Source organism: Chaetodon auriga, chromosome 15, assembly GCF_051107435.1.
Source record: "Chaetodon auriga isolate fChaAug3 chromosome 15, fChaAug3.hap1, whole genome shotgun sequence".
Lineage (NCBI taxonomy): Eukaryota > Metazoa > Chordata > Actinopteri > Chaetodontiformes > Chaetodontidae > Chaetodon > Chaetodon auriga.
In genome coordinates, this window is record NC_135088.1 from 16,002,850 (window position 1) to 16,020,340 (window position 17,491).

The 17,491-nt window shown below is 43.7% G+C and overlaps 1 protein-coding gene across 1 annotated transcript; it reads right to left on the reverse strand.

Moving 5' to 3' along the window:
- Positions 1-1,471: 1,471 nt before the first annotated feature.
- On the reverse strand, positions 1,472-17,168 carry brwd3 (bromodomain and WD repeat domain containing 3). The gene is made up of 40 exons (XM_076750713.1): positions 16,990-17,168; positions 16,765-16,823; positions 16,630-16,659; positions 16,387-16,446; positions 15,164-15,314; positions 14,927-15,025; positions 14,644-14,804; positions 13,423-13,644; positions 13,069-13,169; positions 12,906-12,976; positions 12,147-12,247; positions 11,990-12,030; positions 11,800-11,904; positions 11,409-11,559; positions 11,164-11,298; positions 10,921-11,049; positions 10,422-10,647; positions 10,180-10,320; positions 9,773-9,953; positions 9,546-9,639; positions 9,270-9,440; positions 8,895-8,968; positions 8,623-8,815; positions 8,385-8,495; positions 8,193-8,300; positions 7,744-7,868; positions 7,577-7,659; positions 7,368-7,479; positions 7,137-7,198; positions 6,715-6,870; positions 6,505-6,625; positions 6,266-6,391; positions 6,085-6,160; positions 5,954-5,998; positions 5,722-5,865; positions 5,455-5,607; positions 5,195-5,364; positions 4,914-5,002; positions 4,460-4,594; positions 1,472-4,361 (listed from the first exon to the last, which is right to left on the reverse strand). The coding sequence occupies exons 1-40, from the start codon at positions 17,021-17,023 to the stop codon at positions 3,523-3,525; spliced, it is 5,385 nt and encodes a 1,794-aa protein (XP_076606828.1). The 5' UTR covers positions 17,024-17,168; the 3' UTR covers positions 1,472-3,522.
- Positions 17,169-17,491: the final 323 nt, after the last annotated feature.

The window sequence follows — 17,491 nt, forward strand, 5'->3', positions numbered from 1 at the left end:
CTCTTTGTCCGGAGTCTTTCATTGGCGGTTACCCTGCTGTTGCACTGTTGCATGCATTTCCAATTAAATTATGGAGTATAATCACACCTCCAGGGTTACCTTAAGCAACCTCCAGTTGGAATAGATTATATCCTCTGGTCAAATGGAAGTTTGTTGGTGCCACAGCAAAATTATGGGCATTTGCAAAATGCACCAACCTTTTTACAGGCATCTCTGCAGTGGTCAGGGATGAATACTGGAGAAGTAGGGAACTGATATGTAGTATCTCTTTGTACACATACTTGATCTATGGCATTGTTTACATTATTATCCAATTTTATACTAAATCCTCTAAATGTATCACAAGTTTTCAATCAGGCCAGTCTGGTTTTAAAGAGCTGCTGTTTCCAGCCAATCCTTTGTCGGTAAGAATGATCATTAACACACATCATGTCTTAATTATACTTGAAAGTTAATTATGTTGATTTCTAAAAAAGCAATACTGTAATAGCCTGTTTAGAGTTTTAGTTGAAAGCAAAACAGATATTTGCACTTTCCCATCTTCATTCAATGCAAAGCCCGCTTGCTTTGTCGGTCTGTGCGCACACGCTCCTGCTGTTCCTCCTCAGTGGCCACATACTATAAGAATATCCTGTTTTTATACACCAAGGACACCTGAAACATTGATTCAACTGAAAAGAATACGTCCTGATGGCTCTTACCACAGTCCAACACATCCTCAGCTTCACCTCTTTGTTTGGTATGTTTGTATGAAAATGTTATGTTATGCAGACAGCTATCTAGTTGGAGTTTTGTGAAAGTTTAGGATTCCTGAATGCTTTCATGTGACTGTTCCATATTGAACACTAGACTGCTAATTGTTGGGCTAACACATTCTTTAACTGGCTGGATTTCCTGCCGTTACCCAGAAACCGAACATATGCATCCTGCTGTTCCCTCTAACATGAATGCTAAACCTTTTAAATGTTAGACATGTTTTAAAATTATCAGCACTGGAGATTTCAAATAAGTCTGATTTTCATAACCAGCTTGTTTTTAACCCTCGTCGCCTCAATTTGCTCTCAACACCAGCACATACACACGACCCACTTTGCTTTGCCCCCTTTGCATCCTTTAAAGTGACCTTTACATCTGTATGCATTGATCCCTTTTGATTCCCATGATCCTCCAGCATCTCTGCAGTTTCTAGGTGTGGCAGAGGATGGTGCGTCACAGCTCAACCTTGTTTGTTCCTCGTCTGACTCACTCCCGCTTTCAGTGCATTTACGCAGTTAGGTAGTTGCAAATAGCACGACTATCACAGCCCATGGACAGTCCCAGTGTTCTGTAACTGGTGAATCTTTGCCTTCGGTGCATGCTTACGACCCCACGATCAGGACGACTGCAGATGACTCAGTCGCAGCGCTGGTGAACAGCTCAACACTGGCAGAAGTCATGAAATGATGGAAGAACAAAGACCACAGCCAACGGATTCTTTTTGAGAAATCCAATTTTTTATTAAAAAAAAAAAAGAAAGCACATACAATCAAAACATTGTGTATAAAAGACAGTCACATATTCCACCTACAATATTTTATCATCGACTAATCTGATGCTTTGAGGCGAGAGCCGTCTACTATATGAAAATAAGATTCCAAAATATGAATCTTAGTTGTCTCAAACTCAACAAGAATCATTTCTAGATGCCAGTTAATGCTGTCACTCGGAGCACCCTAGACGCTGATTTGTGTGTTTTATCTCTGAGAACCCGACACTAACCAAACTCTTCATCCCAAAGTTGAAAAAAAAAGAGGAAAAATAAAAAAAAATAATAATAAAAATAGAGACCTCTCTCTTATGTTGGTGACCACACAGAGGCAGAGCGATGAGGAGGTGGGTTTGGATTAGAGCGCTCAGTGTTGAAATGAGAATTTGAGCGTCAGCTTTCCTGGTTTCTCCTGACTGACTCAAATGACTTATCAACCAACGACTGCACCAGCTTTAAAGCAAACGTCATGGATGACACAACACAGGATGCATAATTCTGCTACATAATTTTAGAATCACGGTCATGTAGTATATTACGGGAAAAGCAATGGTGTTGATTTACCCCAAAATGAGTCCATAGATTAGAAACCAGGGCAAAGAATGGTACAACAAACAAAGGAAAGATGCATGGTTGCTACCTTTGCTTTAAGCCTTTAGAAAGCATATTCAAGATTGCAAATCCTTCAGCTTCATCGCACACAGGCTGCGTTTGTTACTTGTTCAAACTTGAAACAAAACAAAAAAAGACTGAATTGTGTGCTGGCACAGTCAATCGTTAATACAGAAATCATGAGCGATTTCCCCTTATTTCTCATTCTCCAAAATCTTTATTACTCAGCTGCCATGTGGAGTAGATAATGTGCAAATATTTTCCTTTTCCTCATCACTATTAACGCACGAAATAGATACAGCAACCCAAGTATAATACAATGGAAAAATAAATATTTCTGTGGAAGAGAGTAGGCCAGGGACCCCTTGCTTTTGCACATGCTGGGTGGAGAAGGTGTGATGGAAGCAACCATGAATGGATTCGGGTCTGATCCGTCAGGGAGTACAGCAGTACAAATACAAACAGGATGCAGTGGCTCTTTTACCCAAGGGAAAAAACAATGAAATAAAATAAAACAAGCACTCTATTCTAACCAAATACCAGAAACAAAGAGCCCCAAAACAGTCAACACCACCAAAGGGGAAGCAGGGAAAACATTTAACATTCACAGGCCAAGGACGTCAAGTTGTCCGACAAGGGTTGTTGGAGCCGGGAGTTTACAACGGTACTGTCTACTGACTTCAGCCACTCTGATTCCTCAGTATTGCTAGTGCCCAAACTACACTCGTCTTGACTTCAGCTGCTGATCACACTCAAAATCTGACTGATGTGAGTTCTGAAAACTAAGGCTTGTGGTTGTGAGGAAAGACCAAGTACCAAAAAAGTTGACATCAGTAACCTTTAGTGATACTGCATGCGTTTCACGGTGGCCGAGACTGAACTTAGTGACCACTAGCACAAGGAGTTCTGTTAAATTACTCGTCAACAAAGCGGAGAAATAAAACATGAGCACCATTTTTTGGCATCTCCGCATCCTTCTTTGGTGACAAGGAGGAAGAAAAGTTGTGGGAGGATGAGAGGAGTAGAGAGGAGGAGGATATAGTGTTTGCTACCGGACGTGAAACACACAGGACGAGGAGGTGAGGAAGAGCAGTGCCGTGTCTTGAAGGCTCCTCCAGCGAGCGGTAAGGCCGAGGTGAGTTAGTCCAGTTGGAGAGGGTCCGCGTTGAACAGTAGCTGTTGACCAGGGAAGGAAACTCCTTGGCAACACATCATGAGGACCAGCTATCAGTTAGAGTCATAAGCAGTCTCAGATAAAAAGAAACTCATATATATATATTTATATATTATATATACACTTGTACAAAAAGAAAGAAAAAAAAAATCCCTGAAGTATTACTCTTGTTGAACAGTTTTTTTCTTGAGGTTTGAGAGGGGGCGGCGTGTCAGTGACCCCAGCCCATGAGGTGGCTGACGCGGGCTTTCTCGGTCATGCGGCGTACCCGTCCTGAGCGGGACATGCCCAGGTTGAGGGGGTCTTCTTTCGACCCATGGCCGTCATCCTCTGAGTCGTCCCTGTACAGAACTGTCCTGCGGCCCTGGTTGCGTGTGTTGACCCGCCGAGACTTGCACTGGCTGCCTCTCACACTGCTTGCTGCTGCCGCTGCAGCACCTCCCTGCACTTCATCAGAGTTGTCCTCATCCTCCTCCTCCTCCTCCTCGGGTTCTTCCTCCTCCTCCGGCTCCTCCTCTTCCTCTTCATCCTCCTCCTCCTCCTCCTCCTCATCTTCATGTGTTACATGCACCTGTTGCTGTTGTTGCTGCTGCTGCTGTTGTTGCTGCTCCCCCTCCTCCTCCTCCTCTTCTTCCTCCTCCTCTTCTTCTTCTTCCTCCTCCTCCTCTTCTTCTTCTTCATCCTCCTCATCTTCCTCCTCCTCTACCGGCAGCTGCACCCGTGCTCTTTTAGGTCTCTGCGCCGCGTCCTCTCCTCCTTTGTGTCTCCTTTTCCCTGAGGCCGCCCCCTTACCCTTAGTCGAGAGGCGTACTGACAGGCAGGGGGCTTTGCTGTAGTCGTGGTCTCCCCCTTCCACGTACTTCTCCATCTCAGAATCAGAGCTGTCCTCGCTGTCCGATGATGATGACGAAGAGGAGGATGATGAGGTGGAGGAGGACTCTGACGAGGAGCTGTTGGATCCGGACGCCTCCTCATCATCGTCGGACTGCTGCACGTCTGGCCCGTGCTGCCGTCTGGAGCCGTTACTTAGATGCAAGTTCTGCTGGTGCCCTGAAAGCAACACAAGAGGACCGAGGCTGATTTCTGCACTGTGACGTTTAAGGCACATCAAAATGAAAGGTGCTGGTACATTTCGGTGCTTGTGATACCTGACTTCTTCACAGGAGTTGCTTGGCTGCGAGTCACCCGGTGCAGTCTTTCATTTCTGCTCTCGCTGCTCGTCCCTGAACTCGGGGAAGAAGGCTGGGTGTCTTCCTCCGCTGCTACACTGCTGCTTTTATGAGCTACAGCAACAACGCATGGCTAATTACTCATCAGGGCTGTAATCATATTACTAGTGTACTAGTGTACTAGTGTAATGCATTAGTGTTTACTACAACATGCTGAATTTAAATGCATGTCCAAACTGTCTCTACAATGAGAAAATCTATTTTCAAAAATAAAATAACTAGGCTCAACTCTTCTCATTGGGTAAAAACTAAATTAATGTTTTAGCAATTTTTTTTAAAATTCCCCAACACTGATACCAACAACAATTTACAGTCTGATCCTACACAACACAGCGACCCACAAACACATTAAGCCACAACAGTGCAGTCATACCCTGATATGGTCTCTGAGAACGACTCTTGGTTGAGGTCTGGGATTTTTTTGGCTTGGACACCTTCCCTGACTTGTGCTTCCCTTTAGGGCTGGACATACAGAAACAGAGAAAAAGACACATTTCAGAATAATTCACTCCTTTACACAACAGCAGCGTGCCTGTTTAATGTTTAATGCAGCTCATGTGAGATATTTTCAGGAGCTGCAGACACCCCTGTTGACTGGAATGACAAATACCATTTGATAATGTGCCGTGTTGAGTGACAGGTTTGTCTCAGTACCTGGGGGATGGACTGATGGGCGGGGAGCTGCCTCCGTTGTGCAATCTGTTCCTGTAACTGAGTCTCTGACGGGCCCGCCGCTCATTCTGAATGGCAGACTTGTGGTCGGAGATGATGGAGATGATGCTTTTTTCAAAGAAGGCCGACAAGCTGAGGGTCATGGTGTAGATCTAGAGAGACAAAACACAACAACAAAGTTTAACAAAACTACCAGACCACTACTTTGTCAGCTACAGTTAATCTCAAGGATGTTACATCACCTGGGATTTCTTGTTCGGTGTGTATGCTTTGGAGTTGCTGAAAATGAGGCGGATGTCTTTGGCGAACTCCATCGGGTTTTCATAATTCCCTTCAACCAGTGTCTCCGACACTGTGCCCAGGTCCATGGGAGTGTCGATGATGTCTCTATAGTCCTGAGCACAACAAGGTAGAGAGCAGAAATGTTCACATTCATTTTACTTTCACGCCTGCGGCATGAATTTCTAATGTTGCATCTATGAATGTTCTCTGGTGACAGGCTGTTTTACCGGATACTCAAAGAGATCCACAGGCTGTCTAAACGGTTCTGAGTCCGGTGAGGCGATCATTCGACGTAGTAGCTCTCGGCATTGACCTCGCCATGCTTTCACATCCAAAGCCACGCCACGCTTCTTAGAATTAGGGTTGGTTCCCTGGCAGAGAGGAAATAACATGAACTAAGACTGGAGCTGCTGCATGTGATTAACAGTTTGAAGTCCACCGGACTGTGGTCCCTCTTACCCGATGTCCTGTAGATGTTCCTGGAGTGTCAGAGTCCACATCCAACTGCAGAGGAACACATACAAACTCAAATGACTATTTACAGCAAAAAAAATCTAAAGACAGAGCAGAATGTTAAAAAAACGTCTCACCTCAGCCTCTCCTCCGCTACTGATTTCAAACTTCAGTTTGTGATACAGATCCAAGATGTCTGTGCAGCTCTGGTCCCTGAGGGAGACAGAGGGCCCAGGAATCAGACACATGTGAAGAACTGCTGATTGTTGTTACACCACTGATGAAGTATCAGTGAGATGGAGCTCTGTGGAGTCTTACCCGATGTAGTGCAGGAGAACGTCAGTCACCACCTTGGCAGTTGCTACAATGGGGCTCTGGGGTTCGTTGAAAGTGCGGGCATTGTGTTCAATGTAGCGCACCTCCCACATTAATGCAGAGATCCGCCTGCAGCAGAGAAGAACACCCATACATGAAGCTCATGTCAACACATTGGCATCAAGGCTTTGAATTTGTGTAGGAGGTCAATTGTTGGATTGTGGTTACGAGTGCTGCTCCACCTGTAGAAACGGTTCTCCAGTCGTTTGCGGATGGTGCTCAGGTCAGTGGGGTAAGCCACCGCGGTGCAGTACAGAGGGTAGTCCCGCAGATCTACTGGTGATGCGAATGCCTTGGCTACCTCTGTGGACAAACAGAAATGAGGTCAATGGTGGCAGACATGACCGAGGTCACACTTATCCCGTAACATAAAAACCGGTTTGGGGGCTTACCCAGTGTAAGCAGCTGATCGATGCCGTGGATGACTCTCTCACAGTCTTCATCTCGTGTGTGAGCCCCCCACTCTCCTTCCTGAGGTGTGTACAGAAGAGCCTTTAGCTCCTCCTCTGCCACCTCCACGCCATCACCGACCTGTTCTGGCAAAGCAGCTGATGGAGCCATAGAAAGTGTCAGAAAATAAACGCGTGTTTAGTTAATTGCTCAACACATAGAGCAAAGCCTACAATGAATTACAGACAATGTAAACGGAGAGGGTGTATTATACAGATTGTGCATTCACCTGCCGTTTTAAATGTGCACAATTGTGTTTTTAACTACGAGAAATCTTTTGTCTGCAACCTAACAAACCACCACATTAAAGGAACCATTGCTCAGGTTTATAACCAGGTGGAATTATTACATTAATAATGCTGACCTTCTTCAGGAATAGGCTCCATGTCCCAGGGACTCATTTTCTCCCGCTCACCATTGTCCCACCTGATGAAACAAGGAATAAAACAGACAAAATAACATTATTTAGTTATTAAATTAGACAGTGCGCGAGATTCCAATCCAAATTCAAATCAAATCCTTATTTCATTTAACTTTGATGAAAAATAAAAGTATTGGGGCAAAGTACTCCTCGACTGCAGAGACACAGACGTACTTCACTGCATAGCACTGAAACAGGCTATCTGGATACTCTGGCTGCAGAGGCTCCTGGTCCTCCACGGAGCCAAACCACCAGGCGTCATCAATGATGCTGCGGAACCTCATACCTGAGAAGAGCAAAGTGAAGACAGGTTCAAACAAGGGTGGACGACGGCCCACAACGAGGAACATGGAGTGGTTAACACATCTCTTCCCAGGACTAACCTGGCTGCCAGTTGTGCTCTTTAGCCTCATTGTAAAATTGCTGCAGCACCAGAAAATCTATGACATCGGGCATGTCGTGGTACCTTTAGAGGGTGGGAATGAAAAAGTAGTGAGACTCGTGTGCTTAAATGTACATTCATTATGTTGTACTGTATATAAATGCTCACTTTAAGGAGAACGAGTCATTGGTCATCTTCCCTGAGACTGCATCCAAGAAAGCCAGTTTTAGGCAGCAGAGGGTGGGCGGTCCTACTTCATATTTAATTCCAACCACCTTCACGGATTCCTGGTCCTGAAGGGGGGAAGAGAATCCACAAAAGGTAAGACTGAGGATGAATGAACAGGATGAAAAAAAAAAAAAAAAAAGCAACTCAGTGTGCACTTTGCCAGTCTTTACCAATACAGAGGTGAGCTATGCCGTTCGGCTGTGAATACTGGTGCAAGTAGGACTGTGAGGATTGTGGAAGAAAGAATTTGCAGAGGGCTTAGAGCTAGAAGTGGGTATGACCACTGGATTACCACTTTCAGAGAGTTACAAAACCTGGCTGCTGTTTTCAGACTCTCCAAACAGCTCGTCGGTACACAGCACTGGCTTGAAAATAACACTGCACCTTACCCTGAGGTCAAGTCTGTTCCACGGCTGTTTCTGAGGGTTGATGCTGTAGGCCTTGGCCCTGCGGACGGCCCGGACGTAGGCCTGATGGCCCTGTTTGAAGTAGATGAGCTGGAGGAGAACAGGAGAACCACAGTCAAAAATGTATGTAATAGAATATATTTTTTTGTTTGATATTCGAGCGGCTCTCCTTACCTCATCTCCCATTTGTGGAACAAAAGGCGAGCGGCGTGGGATGGTATCCATTATCCATGATGGTGGCAGCCACTCCTCCGCATCAAGTCCAGCCAAAGAGGACGTGGGTTTCTAAGTACATACAATTTGTTAGTCAGGCTACAGTGAGCACAAAGCTGCAGAACAGCATTTAAAACAATAAAGACATAAAGACATGTTGCCACAATGAGTACAGGAGCTGCAGGTCATGCTAGCTCACCTGTTTGGTCTCCTTGGGCTTCTTCCTCTTCTCATTTTCCTTCTTCTTGGCCTCCTTTCCCTTGTCAACGCCGTCTTCCTCCTCAGAGCTGCTGTAGCCCTGGGGCTGCACGGGCCTCCTGGTTGATCGCTTCGGCGGCTGGAGGTTGATCCCAGCATCGGCTGTCCAATCCGAATATTCACTGGAGGCGTCACTGAGAATGAAAGAGGGCTGTTGTTAGCTGGGTGATTATAACCCCATCCTGAAAACACTGCTCAGTCCAAGATATTTACCTGGAGCTGCTTTCACTCTGCCACCGAGTTTCACCATCAGAGGAGGCATCGCTTTGCTCTACCTGTTCTGCTGCCTGTCGACAAAAAAGACAAATAGCACCATTACTATTATGAGTGGTAGTTAACCAACGGTGCTCGTTTCCACAGCAATTTTATTTTCAGCCAGTTAAAATGGCAATTTTTCTGACATAATAATGTACCTTTTCTAACATTTCATTTTTAAAAGCTCTCTAAAACATACAATGAAAAAATCATATCTGAGTTGCAGTAACTTTGGATTCAAGCTACTGACAAAATTTGCTGGGGACTTGTTTTGAAAAATGTTCCAGATGCTACACATGCTCTGCAGGTCATGTATACAAAGAGTCAACATACCTCTCCATCACTGTCAGAGTCTATCTGGCTGTCAGAATTGCGGCGGTTATTGGGATTTCGACTCCTGGTCCCAGGACGGCGGACTTGAGCTGAGCGGGTCTGATAGGCGTGGCGCTGCTGCTTTTTCTTAGTGGGCCGCAGGGAGCGCAGGCGTGAAGTCAGCAGATCGCTCTACAAAAGCGCAGGAGGAGGGTGTAAAATGAGGAGAGTGGGAGTAAATGGACAGAGCTGGTATTCTGACTTGGGAAAACAGCTGTGAATTGAAGAGCAGCGCACCTTGGGTGTGCAGGTTACTGGTTTCCTCCTCTTCTCTGCATTGTACAGAGAACATTCCATGTCTCCTTTGGCTTGTCTGCACTCCTCCAAAACTCTGATAAAAAAAAGAGTAATTACCATCATGAAGTTGTGCACAATTGCTAAAAACAAACACTGATTTGTTCAAATATGGAATCCGTTCACTGCAGCGTCCTCACACACAGTGAGATCTCCTCCATCTGCCTCACCTGAACATCCCTTGCGGCACCTCATTGACGATCACTCTGCGGCTCCAGGCCAGCAGGTCCCTCTCAGTGGCCACTTGACTACGCAGGGCATTATGCTGCATCTGCCACACCCCGTCCACCTGCCCACTTCTGCGTGGTCCAGCAGCCTCAGAGGAGGCCACTACTTCAGCTCCATCAGCAGCTGAAAATGTTTTAAAAGTTTGCTATGACATGAAGTTGCATGGGAATTATGGCATCTATGGCAGCGTGTAGCTATTAAAAAGCTAGTGTCCACACCATTTTCATACTCACTGCTTCACAATAAATGTTTTTACAGGCATAATTCAAGGCACAAATGTGTTTGTACTATATATGAAAGAAAAATCCCTGCAAAAATATCTACTGACATGATGTAAAGAGAAACAGACCTTCAGCCTGTTCAGCCCGCTCTTCGCCGTTCTGACGCTCATCCTGCTCATTCTGCAACTGTCTGATGAGGTTGTCCAGTAAGCTTTCTCTGTTTTCTGCCGTTTGCTGGCCAAGTACCTGCTCAACCAACTCTCCATCACCTAAGCAACAAAAAGGCAGATCTTCGGTCAAACTCTGTCAATCATATTTCAAACGGTGCAAGCATTTTGAACGGTACGAGTAACAAGGGAGCAGGTTTTACTGTTAGCCATGTATCCTAGCTGGGGTACTAGCTGCTCCTCTTTGCAGTTCTCTCTTCCCGGTACCAGGCGCTGGTAGTGAGGAGGGTGAGGATTCCCATCGACATCCACCAGGAAGGGTGGAGGCATGAGGTGTGGGGCTTGCTGCGTTTGCTCGTCCAGCACATAGTTATTAGAGTCACGGATAAGAGGTCGGTAGTCCGTGTGGAAGAACATCTGGTCAGGAATCTGGAGGGAGTAAAGAGCGCATTTGTGTCCATAATGAGGTAAGGCAAGTCCAAATTTACTGCTCGCTTGCTCCCCTGCACAGGGCAGACCAGGACACGAAGTAAGTTATGATTAAATTCAGGTCTTCTGAGTAAAGACCAGTGTGCATAACTGCAAATCCATCATGTTGTCTGAACTACGTCAATTCTAAATGCTGCTCCTTTAAGAAAATCGCCAAGGATAGAGTGATTATCATGGGTAAATATGTTTTAAGCAACAGCCATGCGCTGTTACCTTCTCATATGGTCTGCTGCAGCCGAAGCCAAAGATGAGCAAATGGCCATGTGAGTCAGTGCAGGCGAAATGCTGCCCGTCAGTCGAGAACTTGCAGTCAAAAATAGCACCGTGGCCTTGTCCTTCAATCTGGAAACAAATATTTGAATATGAACTCAGTGACAGTGTAAAAAAAAAAAAAAAAACAAAAAAAAACATTATAGATGATTTCAGTGATTGAATGATTCATTCGTGCTCCATTACCATGTTGAAGAAGTTGCGGATCTTGGCTCCTTTGGTCAGGTCCCACATGTATATGTTGCCATCGTGGCCAGCAGACAGCATGATGCGGGAGTCAAATGGGTGAGCCTCCATCACAAACACCTCGTCATCATGACCCTTGAGCACAAACATTCAGTCGGTCAGTATGTTTATAGCTGTTTTAGTCTTTTTTTTTTTTTTTTTTTTAATCCTTTAATAAGCAGCTGTACAGTAGAAGTGCCACTCACAGACAACACATGCAGCAGCTGTCCAGTGGTTGTGCTCCACACTTTGAGCAGGTAGTTTGACACCGCTGTGATGACGGTGCTATCTGCACGGTCCCAGGCCACCATGGTCACCACCAGCTTGGTTTTATCATCCCCATTAGGAACAGCACTCCTGTAGGAAAACATGTCAGAAATTAGACACTAAAGCAGTGTACAGAGACAGAAAAGGCACCAGGTAGCTACGGGTGGGCACTGTACTGGTTTCAGTACCAATTAAGACAGTTGTACTTGGAGCCAATTAATTCATCAATTTCCTTAAATCATTTATTTATTTTAGTAATGCTGTGATATAATACCATCACTGTTAAAAACTGAAACTGATGAAACTCTGTAATGCTGTTTTCTCTCTTACCCCGGCAGCCTGGCAGTCATGTCTAAAGTGATGTTCTTCCACTCTTGTTGCTGGTAATGCCAGATCCTGGCTGTGCCGTCACGACTGCCACTCACAAACCTTAGGCTGGACACATACACATATAACTGTCAGAGGCTTGAAAACCACATAAAAAACTGTCTGCAGTCTAAATCCAAGTAAATACACCCACCTGTCACTGTTATTGCTAAACTGGACGACGACAACTTTATCCTAAAACCAGAAAAAGAAGACATGCGTTTCAGTTATAGACACCTTGTTTAAATAAAGTTTAAAGTGTGAAATAGAGATTAACAATAATGATGCAGCTTGTGCATTTTGTTTCTTACCGTGTGAGCGTCCATCTCAGAAACCTTCATAGGAGTTTCAGCACCAAGGTAGTAGACTCTGATCATATGATCAGTGCCACCGGTGGCCATGAACATACCACCTATTAACAGTAAACAGAATGAAATGTAAGAACAAGAACATATTCACTCTACAACAATATCCATTTCCTCTCATTCTGTCCCTATTTATAAATGTTTATTACATCCGCCCAGTGAATCTTAAAACAAACTATCAAAACATTTCACATTCACTCAGCAGCCACTTTATTCCATACGTCTGTACAGTCTAACGCAATACCACTGTTCTGCCATTAAGTCCACTGTTATGGAGCCTATAATGTTCAGGCTTTTTTACAGACAGAGAGGAGTTAATCCAATTATGGGTTTGAGCATTGAGGTCATAGTAAGTGATGTTGTTGTTGTTGTTGTTGTGCTGAACTGCATTATAGTCTGTTGTTTCTACTAGTCTGTCACCCTAAAATAGGATTAAAAAAAAAATAGAAACACCTCTCAATATAACTTAGTCCAGCACAACACCACAGCAATAAAAACAGAATTTGATTTCCACATTTCTGACAATATCAGCAAAAACTGAACATTTTACACTTCTTACAGTAGAATACAGGTGTACGTGCTGAAGTGGCCCACAGTGTTTACCACTGTTTCCCTGTGCATTTGCTGAGGTGAGCAAATGCTGATGCATAAAACTGTTACTACATCAAGATAATGAAATGTTGCCAGACAGGGAAGTACACTTACCACTGCTGAAGGAGGAAGTGGAAACCTGTACTCCTGGACGTGACCGCTCAACAAACTTCACTGGTTGATCGCTGAGGAACCATAAAAGCTGATGTTACTTCCATGTGAAACAGCAACTTTAGTAGAGCTCAAAAACGCTTCAACAGATGTTTCAAACGCTTACCTGAATTTCATGCTGATCGAGTGCCACTTCCAGAAACACACCATGCCGTCTGCACCAGTGGAGCCCAGGTACCGCGTTGTCCCTTTGACAGCAGGACAAAACTAAGGGAATTGAAAGTCAGCGCTGGTTAGTTCCAGGCAAAGAGTGACCAATATTTAACACAATACTACAGCAGCAAACAGTTTGGTGTTGTGAAAGTGGACATGGTGCAGCAAAGGGCAGATACTCTGGATGATGATGTTTATATAAGTGACAACTTGTCACTGGCTGCTTCAATTAATTTGAGAAAGCCTGAAACAAAGCTTCCCATTTCAATATTTTTTGAGTAATTCCTTCATAATGCACCAGTCTCACCTGTATGGATGTGATGGAGGCACCATGGGCCTGCAGAACAGTGATGGGTGCACAGGTGCGTAGGCACCACACTCTGATGGCTTTGTCACAGCTCGCTGAGGCAAGGAGAGTGTTCTCATGGTTGACGGCCATGTCACAGATCTCTGCTGAGTGGCCGCGGAGTGTTGCCAAGAGCCGGCCATCGTCTGTGGCCCAGATTTTCACCAGGCAGTCATCAGAACCCTGAAACACATATGATAATACATTTCCCCACATCCCCTGCTTTCTGTGTTCATTTATCTGAATTCTGTCTTTTTTATATTTTATATTTAAACACATGCTGTCAACAGAAAGAGTGTCTAATCATGCGGTGGATGAATAAAATCTCAACAATAAGAAAATATTCAAAATTTAATGAAGAAAACAGGTAAAGATGGAAGATGGTAGAGAAAGACCTGATTTTTGTAAATTGCATCCATATTTTGGCATCAGTCGTGATGCTCTGTGTGTCACAGTTGACTCTGTTTTTATTATAATTCTGTGATTTCTTTTGTGTTTTCTGAATTGTGGAAATTACAGGGCCTCGAAACTGTCAACAAACAGGCCTGTGAGCTATTACAAGCATCATTTGAAAAAGATATGAACGACTGTTTTGAATGGAAGAATGATTTATTTTTGTCCCAATCAAAAGCAAACCTAGTTTATAACTGATATACACTGCATATTATTCCAACAGTATTTCTGATTTTTTTCCCATATATATCTCATATAAAAGCAACTCTATCATACATCTGATTTAGCTGCAATTCAGCTGAACCTGCACTCATTTTGACAGAGCAGTCAGGTCCAATTTAGCACACAGCTGTGTTTGAAACCCCATCAGGTTCTGTTTTGGCTGAGCCTCTTCTAAACTGAACTGAAGCAAAGCAGCAAGAGCCCCTACATGTCTTGGTCTCATTAACAGGTACTTTATGCTGGGTATTAATCACTAAAAAATTAAATGACCACAAAATATTTTATGGTGGTGAACATCTACTTGTTTGCTTATTGTCTCTTTTCTAGCTACATAAAAATTTGCAGGTCCCTGAAATGACAGCGAACATTCGACAATTATCCGGAGTATTTATACTTCAACCCTGTCAATGCAGAGATGCCTGACTTGCATTATAGAAACATATGCAGTGAAACACTACAGATAAAGTTTTGCTACAGTAATCGTCTGGCCCAGAAATCGTCACTCACCGTAAATATCCGACGGCCGGTGCGGTCAAAGGCTACACAGTAGACTGAAGAAAGGTGGCCAAGGATACGTTTGTGTATCTTCATGTATTGGTAGGAGGAAGACGGCAGGGCCTGGCTGAAACGAGCTGTGCCTGTGGCCTGGCGAGCACCCATGATGGACACTTTATGTAAAGACACACGAGAAAGATTAGTGGAGGAAACAGCCTGCTAAAGCAGACTTAATTGGTGTAGGGGCTTAGGGTACTTTTAATGGGCATAAATTAAAATAAAAAGCTTTACTCACCAACATTGGGAGGATCTCCACTGCTGACCGGAGGTTCTGGTGGACGTCCTCGATGGAGCGCAACCACGGCTGAGCCATTGCATACTTTGCGGCTACAACCTAAATTACACAGATAGTGAATTCAAAAATAGCTTGTGAAAAATTAATGATTATGCAACATACAGTGCCAACAAACCATGTGGATTGTTAAGAAATACAGAAAACAGGAACTATGGCGGATGTGAGGGAAATGCTCACTTTTGGTGGTACGCAGCAAGGACTGTCTTCCAAGTCCCACAAGAGTTTGGACTCCAGGAACACTCGGTGGGATCTCCTTCTCTATAAGCGGGCCTATCCGCTGGCAAACACGCAGCAGATAGTCTGCAGGAATGTGCTGGTTCAAAATCACCTGCAGGAGTCACAAGCAATGTTGTTAACAGATTGAACAGCCAGTACTTGTTACAGATAGACTGGCTGATACCAGCACATATTTTAGATTTCAAAAATCTGACACTTGACATATCAGCTGATAGTCATTTCATTTTATTTCATTTTTAGAACTGTGAGCATGTGTTGATTGGGACATTTTACACTTAAAAAAGGTAATGTAGACACACTCTAAATTACCACACACACAAATCTTAGACACTGATACCATCAGCAATAAGCTGATATTGTTCCATATGTTTGTCCAACCGATTAATTCATTTTGTTCCATTTATAAGTCACATTTACTTTCCATCTAAGATTTAAAAAAAAAAATGTCCATGACAGCAAACCATAATTTAACTGTAAATATATTTTCATCTAAACCAGTTTCTATTCACTCATTAATTGTCTCTCCGGATTCGTTCAAGATATGAGACACTGAACACAACATTCAACATATTCACAACAAACAAATTATAAGATAAAATTCAAACAGTTTTATAGTATAAGCCAAACGTAAAACTATCAACTTCGTCAAAAGTGACAAAACAAATTTGTTTCCTTTCTCTCTTCCTGTTTATACGCGAAAATTGTAGCATGGTTTTGCAATGCAGCCAGTTGAAAAACAATAAAGAGAGAAGGATGGAAGAGGGAAAGAAAGAGGCGGGACAGAGAAGCCCTGAGCCAACCAAAAGACTCTATCGCTATTCTTCCGGCTCTCTCGCAAACAAAATTGTGATATTATTGGCTTCAACAGATGACTGACAGGTCCCGGATCTGGTTCAGCCTATCACAATTCGCACTTGTCTCTATTCTCCTCCTATTTGCCCACACAATAGCAAAGCCTGCTCATAGTTATTTACCAATAACAGGCCTATACTAATATAAATGTTTAAATACGTCCCGATAAATCTAAACACATTACCACCGCGTCCCTTCTGGATGGTTGACTGAATAAAAATTATAGACATCCGCTAAAACGCCACTGTAGACTAAACTAGAAGTTCCGCGCTTCATTTGATTAAAAGTTAATAATGTCAATTCACACTCACCCAGTCTTGGAAGGTCCGTTTGTATTTATTCCCGTCCCAACTCCATCGTTCAGGGATCAACTAAAGTTAAAACACAAGCTATTAGAGACGGCACAAAATAGCCACTTTCGTCCCGGCTCGGCAACACGCTACTATGACTAACACCAGCCAAAATTACTGAAAACTTGCCGAAAAGCGGACAGATAGGCAATATTGCGGAAACCACAGACGAGAATAAACACAGAAAGGAACAGCTGAACCTACCTCATACTCCTCCAGCTCCTCAATCAGAATCTAACAACAGACACACACAGTTAGCGTTAGCGGCTAGCGCCAGCTACTTATTTAGACGATTTATAACCGGTATAAGTAAGTATCTGGCTTGTTGTAGGGTGTTACCTGTGCTGCTTTTTTACAAGGTCCTGACTGCAGAAATCTGGCAATGAGGTAATACAGTTCTGAAAGAAAGAGCGGTGTATTAGCTTGGTACCAACTAATGTTACTATTGAGCCGAGCTAACGTTAGCTAGCTTTAGGTTACACTCGGTTACTTAATGTTAGCTCGCTGCAAACTGTGTAAATGCCAAATGTCTTGTAGCGAATCAAATGGACGCTCAACACTCACCAGCCTCGGTCTGCGAACACTGCTCTCTCGCCATGACTCGATAAGACAGGCGACATTAAGACAAACTGATGTTTTAGCTTGCTCGTTAGCCGCCGGCTAGCTAACAGTAGCTAGGTGTGTGTAGCTAAAACAGGCTCGTGAATGGCCTCCTCCTTTCTCAAGTTGTTCCTAGACCACCTGGTGCTTTGTGTTAGCGCCCTCCAGTGAAACAATGGAAAACAGGACGTTTTGTTTTCTCTATCGAAAATGAATAAATATGATAAATATTTGAATATTCAAATATTAAAAACTTTCAGTCCAACAATCGAAATTGAAGACAAGTTTCATTTTCAGTAGTAGTTAAACTGTCGTGTATATACACTTCACGGCTTTTGTTTTATGAAAATTCAATGGATGTAAAATAAGTTTCCATATTTATAAGAAAGATTTTGAAAAAAATATGTTTTTTTTTAAGTGGCCAGAGGAATCTTTTGGATGCAAAACATCCTTTGCTTATCCTCAG